Genomic DNA, 11,505 nt, shown 5'->3' with positions numbered 1-11,505 from the left:
GAACTGGGTCTTACTCTCTTGGTTGGTGTGGCTCTGGCCTGGATACTGGTTTGATTCCCTGCTCTGAACCTTAGACAGTAGCTTCTCTTCCAAAGGCCCAAGGTCTCTGGACTCATGTGGTTACCTCTATCCATGACAGCATTGGGACTGTGCCACCTGGAATCCCACTGTCCCCAGCCCCGGGTGATGAACTGTGGCTTTTCTACAGTGACTTTGGTACTCTCTAACCCCCATCATTGTCCTGGCTCTCTAAATGCTAGTATTAAAATAACTAGATAGGGCTGGAGAGATGGTTCAGTGGGTAAAGCGCTTGCCATACAAGCATGAGGACCTGGATTTGAATCCCAGGAACCACATAAAAACTGAGTGCACGTGGAGAGCATCTATAATCAAAGTGCTACTGGGAGATGGGAGGCAGAGGCCAGAGAATTCCTGGATGTTCAAAGCCCAGCTAGCCTGAGACAAACAGCAGGAAAATAATAGAAACCCTGTCTCAAACAAAGTGTGTGCCATGGCATGCTCATGTCCACATAAACAGGTGCACGTACACACAAGCACACACATCATAAACACACACACAGACACACACTAACCAGGCCAGTGAATCCCAGCCATTTTGATGCAGGCTCATGTGTTTGTGGTGGGTGATGATGACTGTCAGTGAGGTGGTTGGAGCTCCGTCTCCGGGGCCGGGCATACTAATGGTCCCACTGTAAACCAGCTTGATTCGGCTTTCTGTTTTCCCTTTCATCATGGTAGTCACTACCTGATCTCTAAGTCAAGGGCAATAAATTCAGAAAGATGACAGGGAGGTGGGCTCAGAGGGACCTTAGGAAGAGGGAGGTCTTTTACAATTGGCCACTGGGCTGGGGATAGCTTAGTTGGTAGAGTGCTTGCCTGACCCTGGGTTGGACGCCCCCCCAACATCATGTAAACTGGATGGTAGTTCACTCATTGTGAACAGGTGAGTGCCTTTTGGTTTACAAAGTCTGAATTTGGTTTGAAATACCTTTTTTCCTCTTATCTTATTTGGTATCACAGATTTTTAAAGTTAAAAGTCAACTAAATTAAACAGATTCAATGCATTTTTAGAGGTGTTCATGGCCCTTTTTCAATGAACTGACTGACCAGGGATGGATAGAGTGGCTATGTTCCTCACCAGCCATCAGATGGGGCTTCTCTTCTAGGCCGAGGTCAAACTTCTAGGCAGCATGCCCTCTTGTCTTTCCTACCTCATAAAGTTGAAGAACAAGACCTTCACCATTCCTCTGCCAGCCCCTGGCTCCCTCTGAGGGGTCTCATCTTCAGAGAGCCTTCCAGACACATACCAGGTCATGTCCATCCCAGGCTGCACAGATGGGGTGGAGTAGGATGACAAGTGGGGACCCTTTTGTTTAAAAGGGAAAGCTCAAGGGTAGCACAAGCTCTGTCTTCACAGATGAGAGACAGGTCACCATGAAAGAACCAGTGTGTCAGGTATGAAGGGACGACTAACAGTGACAGCGCAGACTGTCAGAGTGCAGCTTGGCACTGGCCACTGCTACCTTTTGAGGGGGTGAGCCCTCTGTCACTAGAGGCATACAAGTATCTGTGAGGAATATTGAAGAAGGATTCATGACTGTGGGAACCAGGACACTCTATGCCACCCAAGCCTATTACCCCTCAACTCAGAATCCATGACAATTCTAATAATTGCTTTAAATGGGGGGCTGGGAACTAGGAAAGCAATGAAAGGAGTTCATGGAAGTAAGGACCAAGCTATAAAAAAAATCTTCTTTATTTCATGTACCAGGATTTTTTTTTGTTTGTTTGTTTCGTTTGTTTGGTTTTTTAAAAAATTTTTTTCTGTTAACAGTCTGAAAAAAAATGACCCACCAAGAAAATAAAATGGAAGTTGGTTTCTTGAACTGGTTAGAGCTGGATGAGAGCAGTCAGTCACCATGAGAAACATCGATCAGGGTCCCGTCCCACCCCCTTCCCTCCAGGTCCCCTAGCCCTTTCTTGGTCAGACATGCTGATGTCACCTCTCACTCCCAAAGTCTTCTTTGAGTGGCCTTGCCACAGGTCTTGCCGTCTGGGAAGACATTGGGTTGCTGTTCAACACTTAGCCTGGAGCTCAGGGGGCTAGGGCTGGGTTTCCTCTGCAGACACGGTGCTTGCTTGCTGCCTCTCTCCTATGTCTCTAGGCCTTGATCTATGTGGTTTGAAATCTGGTGGGGCGTGGGTAGGCTGGGTGGGGAGGGATAAGTTGACGTTTCTGCCTAGTCTGGAACATGCTTGGTGCTTACTGCCTGTTAACTGGCCCCGATCTCCAAGTCCTGGGGCCCCTGGCCTCCCCTGCACGTTGGGCCAGGTTGGCAGGTGGGCTGCCTTGTGCTGGGGGCTGGAATTTTTGGCTCTAGCCACTGCTGACCTGGGAAGAGAACTTCCATCTTTCAGACGTGAGAGGAAGCTACAGAAGCCTCATGAGGTGTGCCCTCCAACTACCAGAGAGCTCTATCAGGGAACCCTCAGAGCACACCAGTGGTAAAGGACAGAGACTGGAGCCTGGGTGCTGCTGGAGGTGCAGGACCCTCAGGCCAGCTGGGGACAGGAGTGGGCAGTAGGGGTGGGGCTCAGGCTGCTAGGAAATCCCTAGCTTGGTTTTCACTGTCTGAATTGGCCCTTGTCACTCTGGGGAAGAAAAGGGGAAACTGAGTGCTTTTAAAATTCATTCTGGGGCTCAAGTCAAACTTTGGGATGAGGCGCCCCTGGAAGCATACTCTACGAGCACTCTTCGTAGAGGGAGATCTTTCACCCCAGAAGACCTACTCTTTCACTGACCCCCAAACACAGCAGGGGGCCACTGTCTCAAAGAAGCCTCCCTAATTCAATAAAGGATAGCAGTTGAGGAGCGGCTTTGGGGACTATGTGTCTCCCTCTCCCTCTGTCTGCATGGCAGGATAGGTTGGTTTACAGGTGTGATTTTTTGTTTTGTTTTGTTTTGTTTTTTTGCTTTGACACTGGATGTTGGGTGGGGGCTGGGGAGCACAGTGAGGAGGTATATGAAATGTATGTGTGAGAGGGACAGAGAGAGAGAGAGAGAGAGAGAGAGAGAGAGAGAGAGAGCGGAGAGAGAGAGAGGAGAGAGAGATTTAGGAATGCTTTTAATGTCAATGAAACTCTTTGACGATCCCTGCCATTTTCCTCTGGGCTGGTGGCAGATCTTAAAAGTTAGGGACACGCAAGGTAAGAATGGGCCTTTGCAGTTCACATGGGTCTGTCTACAAGCTGACACAGGGGGAAGCTGAGGCCCAGAGAAGCCACATAGCAATAGAGTCTAAAATGCAGATGGGAGCCCTTTCATGTATGTGAGTGTGGTATGTTCATGCGTGTGCATGCGCATGTTTGTGAGGTACGGTGTGAGGGCACATGGGCACATAAAGGCCAATGTGGAGCTGGAGTTGTTGGGTTGGTTTCTATGGCTAAGAGGATACCAACCAGCTGCCTCTGAGCCACACCACTGGCTGTGTCAGGTGGGAAGGGTTTGCGTTTGTGTGACTGTGTTTGTTGAAGTGCTAGGCTTAGGGGACAGTGGATGTGTGTGTGTGTGTGTGTGTGTGACTGTGGGCAGAAGGTGGGGAGTCTCATTTCTCCATCAGCAGCACCTTCCTACAGTCAGGAAGAGACCTCCAGTCCTCTGAGAGATGGTAGACCCTTTCTCCTCTCTCTCCGGCTCTGTGTTTATCCAATGGGGTTTGTTTATGTTTTTTAAAACGGATTTCTATATTTGTTTTCTGTTTTGTCTTTACAAGTTCCCTGCTAAATTTTAAGTCCCCCACCCCACCCCGTTTTGTTTGCACAGTTTAAAGTTGGAAAAGAATTAAAAGAAAAATACTATTTGATTTTCTTGCAAGTAAATCCACTTATTATATATTTACATTTATTTATAGTCTGTGGGTTTTTTATTAAAAAAATCACCACTTGTTTTTCCTTTTTCTTTTGTAAAAAGAAACCTTTTTGCAGTGTCATTGTTGAACTCACTGGGCCCCCAGGGGGGTGTCAGTGAGTCCAAGGACCCCCGAAGGGTCAAAGAGCCCCCTTCCCAGGGGACTTGGGGGCCTGTAAGTGTGGGGGTCCACCATCGCCCCAGGGTCATCGGGTGGCCCTGAGGCGAGGGGTGAGGAGGGATGGCTGCTCTATAGCCCCTGGGGGTGGGCATCTCCTGCCTTCAAGGACAGGAGCCCAAAGGCTCCCCCTGAGGATTCCAGGGATTTGGCTTCTCGGTCAGCCATCCCTTCTCCTTCCCTTTCCTCAAGGCCTAGGAAGTCATCACAGTGGGTTAAGGACCATTAAGGACTGGGAACCTGGGGCTGCACAGCCCCAAGTGCACCTGCCTCCAGGCACCTAATGGACAAGGGGGGGACCAAGGGCTTGGGTCACGTGGAGGCCTGCAATTGCCCCACTGGTGCTGGGTGGAGAGTGCTATGGAGCCTCTGAGCTCCCCCAGCATCCCAGGGCCCCAGCCAGGGACCCCAGGGGCCTGGCAGTGACCGCAGCTCCCCTGGTCCTAGGGACCCTGAGTCTCCACCCCCGACTCTCCGTGGGAGGCAAGGCCTGCTGGGGTTAAAGGGAACAGAATGTATTTTTTTTAAAAAAACTCTCCCTGCAGTTAAAACAAAAACAAAAATAAAAACAAAGGCAACATAAAATCCTAATAAATACTAAGGTCATCGCTCTTCATTTCTTCTTCTTCTTCTTCTTCTTCTTCTTTTTTTTTTTTTGCTTTACATTATCTTGGTTCCCTTTTATTTTTTCATTTAAATTGGTTTTTATTAAATGTTAAAATAATGGTACATGGGAAATCATGCATTTTCTTTTAGATTTATTTTCTATTTTAATTTTATCCCTCTCGCTTTGTTTTAAAGTTTGCATGTCTTCCCTCGGTTATATTTTCCCGCATAGCCTGTGGTTTTGTCTTTTGTTCATTTGTATTTTGTTCTTTTTTTTTTTTTTTTTAATTTGCTTGTTACGTTTTTCTCTTTTTTTTTTGTAGTTTTTTGTTTTTATGTTTGTTTGCTTTTTTGCGTGTGGAAGGTCTCCCTGTGGGTGCTGTGGTCCCCGCCCGCCGCCCGTGGGCCAAGCCTCCCGGGTCCACCCCGGGTCCCACGGTCTTCATACGAGGGTGGTCCGGCGGTTGGCTGTGTTGGCGTGGAGCGAGTCCTTGCTCTCCTTCTGGATACAGTTGTGGACTTGGAGGAAGCTGTCCGAGTTGTAGGTGGCCGTGGGCGTGGTGGCAGCCTTCAGGGGGTACATGGAGATCTCCGTGGATGGCAGGGTGTTGAAGACCTTCATGCCCACGGGCGAGGCGTCCCTAGAGTGGGAGGGCTCTGTGGAGCGGGAGCTGGAGCGGCTGCGGCGCTGATAGCGGTAGCGGTAGCTGGGGATGCGGGTGATGGCGGAGGCCTGGAGGTAGTCGGTGGTGCGGGCTGTGGCCCGCAGCTGTTTGTGGCGGTCGATAAACATGTGTACAGCCAGCACCCCGACCATCTCCGCGATGATGAAGGACAGGGCCCCGAAGTAGAAGGACCAGCCATAGGAATAGCTGTTCTTTTTGGAGTCGCTCTTGGAGGGGTCTCCAGCATTGGCTGATATGTACACAATGATCCCGATGATGTTACTCAGACCTGGGGAGAAGAGGTCAGAGACAAGGGGTGAGTTGTCAGGAGGAGGACGTCTCCAGGTGGGACTTGATTTTGTGTTCCAGGAACAGAGGGCCCACGGGAGCGGGGTACCACTCCCTTCACTTTAATGCCTTAATTTTTTTACGTTAATTTATTTGTGTGTGGGAGGTGGGCACTAGTGTCAGAGCCTGTGTGTGAGGTGAGAGGACAACTTTTGGGAGTCAGTTCCCTCCTTCCACTCTGTGGTCCCTGGTATGGAACTCCAGTCATCAAGCTTGGTAACTAAGCCCCTTTATCTGCAGAACCATCTTGCCAGCCCTGACTTAATATGTTATCATGCTAATGATTCAGAGAGCCTGAGGGGAAGGGCAGATAGCAACAGCCCAGGGAAGACAGAGGTGCTCTATGAAGCATGGGTCACAAAAGGGACAGATACTGCTTACTGAGCATGTGACTAACTGTTCTCTACCCCCTCCTCTACAGTTTGTAGACAGGAAACAGCACAGAGAGGTTAGCCACCTTGTTCAAGGCAGCAGAGGAACTGGCAGCTGCAGTAGCAAGGGGCCCCAAAGCCTTTGGCAAGTGACCTTGGTCTGAGATTCCCACTCTGTAAACTGGGACAAAGACCTTAGTCCTGCCGGACCCAGGGAGTGAACACCCGTGAGTGCTCTTGGTAAGAATATCCACCCTGGGCCTTGGTAAGCACCACCAGCCAGACTTAGTGGCTTATGATACAGTTCCTGTTGTATCATATCTGAAAGAGGGGTGACCGGTCACATAACAAACAGCTTAGATATCTGACTACAAAGCCACCTGCTCCACTGGCTAGAATGGCAAAGCAAGGGACAGATAGTCTTCTTGGCTTCCAGGGTGGGCATCACATGGGGATCAGGGAAGGGTAGGCCCTTAGTTGGCCTTTTTCTGCCTCCCCTTGGTTTGCTTGTGCTGGGAGGGTGGAGGGCTAATGGAGTGGGCCTGATACCCTGAGAGGAAGTAGAGTGTAGGCCCCTTCCCCAGTGATAGGAGGAAGATGGGCCACTGGAGGATGGGGGCACTGGGACATCCTTGGATTACAACTTTGTTCAGCACAGGAGCTCCCCTCAATCTTCCCCTGGGACATAGCCTGTTGCCAGGACAGGAGATACCCCCTACCCCAGGTCCCCCCAGCACAGCTTTATTGCCCCCCACCCCACCCCCTAGTCCTTGTCCTCCCAATGTGCATTACCTGCAGACACGAAGAAGATGCCTGCGCTTAGGATGATGTTGTGGCGAGTCTTGTAGAACTCACTGGCTGCAATGCAGAGGCCACCCATAAAGAGCAGAATCACGCTCAGGATTGGGAAGATGCTTGAGGCCCTCACTGCACCTGTGGAACACAGAGCACTGAGGGTCAGTGAGGGAGAGAAGGGCTTGGCTGAGAGAGAGAGGAATGCAGGGGAAGCTGGGCAGGGGCGTAGACCACAGGGGCCAGTGCTACATGAATACAGTCCTGGGGTCCAGGTGGCTTAGGGTTATGAGGAAGGGAAGGAAGGAAGACCTCTCTGCCCAGCCGTACTCCCCCCACCCCCGGTGCTCCCTGTGACCTCCAGGAATAGATCCCAGCACTCTGTCAGACACACTCTGTGCCTGTATGACTTGACCTTTGCCCCCTCCAGCCTCTTGATCTCCATGTTCTCTTTGTCCTGGCACAGCCAAACTCCTAGGACATGTCGTTTCATGCTGTTGGCATTTCACGCACTCAGGTTCTTCCCGGGTTGTACTTCTAGTCTTCGATCAGCAAACTTCTACACATCCATCAAAGCCAGCTCAAACCCCCTTCTCTGTGAAACCTTCCCTGACCTCCTTACAGAGAGTCCTGAGTGCTTTCCCTTGTGCCTGGGCACATTGGGAGGCAGGTGCAGCCACAGGGCTTGCATTGCAATCTGTCTCAAGTTATCCTATGTGTCTGTGCCTCAGCAAAATGGGTGCTTCTAGCCTGTCTCCTAAGATCATTGTGAGGGTCAGTGGAGTCGATTCAGGCATTTATAAAAAAAGTTCATGGGGGCAAAGGATACTTTATTTATTTATTTATTTATTTATTTGTTTGTTTGTTTGTTTATTTGTTGTTGTTGTGTGTGTGTGTGTGTGTGTTTAAGCACATGTGCTACAGTGCATGTGTGGAGGTGAGAGGACAATTTGTGAGAGTCAGTTCTCCCCTTCTACCATGTAGGTCCCAGAGATGGAACTCAGGTCATCAGGCTTTACCCACTGAGCCATCTCACTGGCCCTCCATAATTGTTCACATACATATTTTCATGTAAGTCACAGAGCTCAAGGGGTTATGCCTTTATCGTTTCATAGCTTTCCTCTTTATTCTCTTTCCAAAGACCAAGGAGGCCACCAGTGCAAACTGAGTGAATAAATTTAAAGAAAGAACAGCGGACAAGATCCTTTCAGAGAGAAAGTGAAAATGAAACCCCCAGAGCCTTGGAATGAGGGCTAGAGGAAGGCCTGACAAACAGGACACACAGACAGAACAGAGGGGAGGGTGGCAGCTGGGGCGGGAAGAGGGTGCAGCACACAGGAGTGTTGCTGGCAGGGCCTGGTGTGTCTGTCTGTGGGGAGCAGCATCCGATGAACACCAGACTATGGTGACTCTGAGGTCTCTCCCTATCCAAGTCAGCCATATAGTGAGTGACCTCAGGAGGTCCCTGGAGTGTGGCCAGGCTGAGGTGGAGCTGCAGGCCAGGGATGCTGTGCTTAGATGTTATGACTGACACCCCTGTGACTTTTTTCCAGTGCTGGGGGTTGGACCCCTGCCCCTCACATCCTAAGGACGATGTGCTGTACCCCTGAACTACACCCCCAGCTTCTTTTTACTTTTCAAGACAAAGTCTCACTATGTTATTCAAGCTAGCCTTGAACTCACTCTGTAGCCCAGGTTGGCCTGGAAATTGTGATCTGTTTGCCTCAGCTTTCCGAGTGCTAGCATGACAGGCCTGTTCCACCAGGGTGCCGTTTGGAGGTAAAGTGTCAGGAATGTCCCTGTCCCTATTCCTTTGAGTGGTCAAAGGTGACAGTATCTTTTTTAATTTTTATTTTGAGACAGGGCTTACTAGGTAGCCCAGGCTGGCCTAGTTGGGGATTACAGGCATGCACTGCCTCACTGGCTAGAGGACAGCTTCTTTATCTGGACTTTCATATGGAATTTTAGGGAGTTTGCTGTGACCCCACCCTTTATCCCCGCTGTAAAGTTTAGCTGCTCACTACTGCTCTTTGGTGACTGTTTCCTGGTGTGTATGTGGGGTTGGGGGTAGGAGCCTGGGTCAGAGGCTAAGGAGTATGGAGCTCTGTGTTCAGGTGGGGCTCCAGATAGGAGTTGGGCCATAGGCTAAGGGCAGAGCAGCTGGCTTAAACTGAAGTCTCAGCACCCTGGGGACAGGGATGTTTAGGGAGATGTTATCTCTCTGAAAGTCATCTCTTAGACACTCTACCCTCACCTAAGCACTCCTGTGCAAACACATGGACACACAGACAGAGAGAGACCCACACCGGCACACGAACACATACAGGGATACACATGCACACATGGACACACATATGAACACAATACATACACACACTGACATATGGACACACATAAAACAGATACAGACAGAAAACAGACAGACAGACACAGATAGACACACACATGGACCCACAGACACACAGACAGAGACACAAAGCAAACACAGATACACATAGACTCAGATGGCATAGATACACACACAGACACATATGGACACGTGGACACACAAACACAAAACAGACTCACATAAGTGGACCCAAAACAGACACACACAGACACATGGACACACAAAGGCACACACATGGACATACACACAGACATATATGGACACATGGAGATACACAAACACACAGACACACAGACATAGCTACATATGGACACATAGACATACGTAGACACACGGACACACCTAGACATACACATACACACACGGACACACGCAGACACAGACACATATGGACATATGGAGATACACACGCACACACATTGACATGGACATGTGCACGTGTGCACAATTCACAGTTCCTTATTTCCTGTTCTAGGAGCATATGGTGATGGTGGGAACGATGGAGACTGGGAGAGGATACCGGTGAAGGGCTGTTCTGCGTTGGGCCTTGAACAGAACTAACATTGTACAGTTTCCTCCTATAACAGCTCTCGGCATGTTTTGTCATAGTTCAGAGAGGAGGAAAGGGGCAACTTGTCCAAGTCCATCTAGTTAGTGAGCTCAGATCTGAATTCAGACCAGCCTGGGGGCTTTCCCAGGGAGCTCTCAAGGGTGCTGAAGGGATGGGCAGAGCTGGACTTGGATTCCAGCTGCACTGTAGACTTGCTGTGTGGCTAGGCAGGCACCTCATCTTCTCTGATTTTTCTGTGTGTGAAATGGAGTGTGGACTGTTAGATAGATGGTTCTGCCCTCTCCAAGTAGATGTGGGTTCTGGTCAGCCAGAAGGAAGGATGCCAGCATTAGGAAAGGAAAGGGCTATAGCCTGACTGTAAAGCCTGCCCACAGAGCAGGGTGGAGGGGCTCTGGTCTCCCACCCAAAGAGATGTCTCTTCCTGCCCACAGCATGTGTGTCTGGGTTTAGAAGAGCCAACTGTTCCCCAGAAGTAAAGGGCCTCAAGACATCCAGGGATCATACCCAGCTCTGCCCTGATGTGGGAAATTGGGATCTTTTATAACCTCACACCAGATCCATGGAGCCACTGCCTTGGGGGGTGGGATTTGGCCACTAACTGTAGCTGCCCCCTTCTAGGTGATAGTACATACTGCATTGGGACTGGGGAGATGCCTGGAACAGGGGGATGCTTTGCTCTTGCCTAGCTCTGGAGTTCTGGGATGCATGGGTGTGAAAAAAGGCCTAGCCCCATCTTCATGGAATTTTGTCCTGATGAGGGCATGCCATCAGATAGTAATAGAGCTAGGATGAAGTATGACAGAAAGGTACCCATGAGGCACCATGGGGTTTGTGTGACAGGCTGCTGACCTGAGAATTTAGTGTATCCTGTACACTGCTTTTGACCTACTACATGTATTAAGTGGCTTCTCTCCTACAGCCCTGTAGGGAATACTTTGCACCCATTATACAGAGACTGAAACTGAGGCCCAGAGAAGCTCTGCCATCTGCCCAGGCCTGTACATTTCCTTGGCCCAGGTTTCTTACTGCTTCAAAGTGCATTCTTTGAGTTCCTACTGGATCAGGGTGTGCTGCCCTCAGGCAGTGATGTTGGAGCTGACTTGGGTGGGCAGGGAGCAGCCCTGGAGGCATAGTGGAGGCAGGCAGTGGGGAATATTTTGGGGGCAGAAGCAGTGCCAGGTGGTGTGGGGACAAGTGGCCTGTTTAGGGAATGACAGGGAGGGTTCACAAGGCACTCATGGAGGGGTTCTCAGAGTTCTGGGAGAAGAGGCCAGGTGGGCTGGGGCCAGGAGGGGCCACACGTGCCACCAAATGCCTTGTAGGTCAGGCTAAAGAGCATGCCCTTTTCCTCAGAGCAGGGAGCATGTTGGAGCACTGCACCCAGAGCTGCAGAGGGTCTGATTTGCATTGCAACAAGCAGATTCAAGAGTGACCACATTGCTGCTGCCCCTGATCAGACCGCAATAGGGCTTGGTCCAATGTGGGCACACTGGGGGGTATGGGCAAAGGGGGTGGGTCTGAGAGACTCCTGGGAGGTAGCTAAAAGTGCCTACGAGGAGAGCTAGCTGGAAAAGCTGTGTTTGGAGACAGGAGAGGACTAAGTCTAGGAAGGAGAAGAGAGGAGGGGAGGAGGGGAAGGGGGTGATAACTAATGACT

The 11,505-nt window shown here is 50.2% G+C and overlaps 1 protein-coding gene across 2 annotated transcripts in view; it reads right to left on the bottom strand.

Annotated features, from left to right (window-relative positions):
* Positions 1-5,021: 5,021 nt before the first annotated feature.
* The window catches only part of Cacng2 (calcium voltage-gated channel auxiliary subunit gamma 2), a 121,723-nt gene continuing 115,239 nt past the window's right edge, over positions 5,022-11,505 (bottom strand). For both annotated transcript variants that reach the window (XM_008851335.1, XM_008851336.1), the window contains 2 exons: positions 6,889-7,029; positions 5,022-5,666 (listed from right to left, as the gene is read on the bottom strand). In XM_008851335.1, the coding sequence (XP_008849557.1) occupies positions 5,155-5,666; positions 6,889-7,029 (653 nt within the window). In that variant the 3' untranslated portion in view covers positions 5,022-5,154. The remainder of the gene's footprint in view (positions 5,667-6,888; positions 7,030-11,505) is intronic.

Source organism: Nannospalax galili, unplaced genomic scaffold (assembly GCF_000622305.1).
Source record: "Nannospalax galili isolate Female #2095 unplaced genomic scaffold, S.galili_v1.0 scaffold445, whole genome shotgun sequence".
Taxonomy (NCBI): domain Eukaryota; kingdom Metazoa; phylum Chordata; class Mammalia; order Rodentia; family Spalacidae; genus Nannospalax; species Nannospalax galili.
The sequence above is the reverse complement of the archived record's forward strand: the minus strand, read 5'-3'. Positions and strand labels throughout refer to the sequence as shown.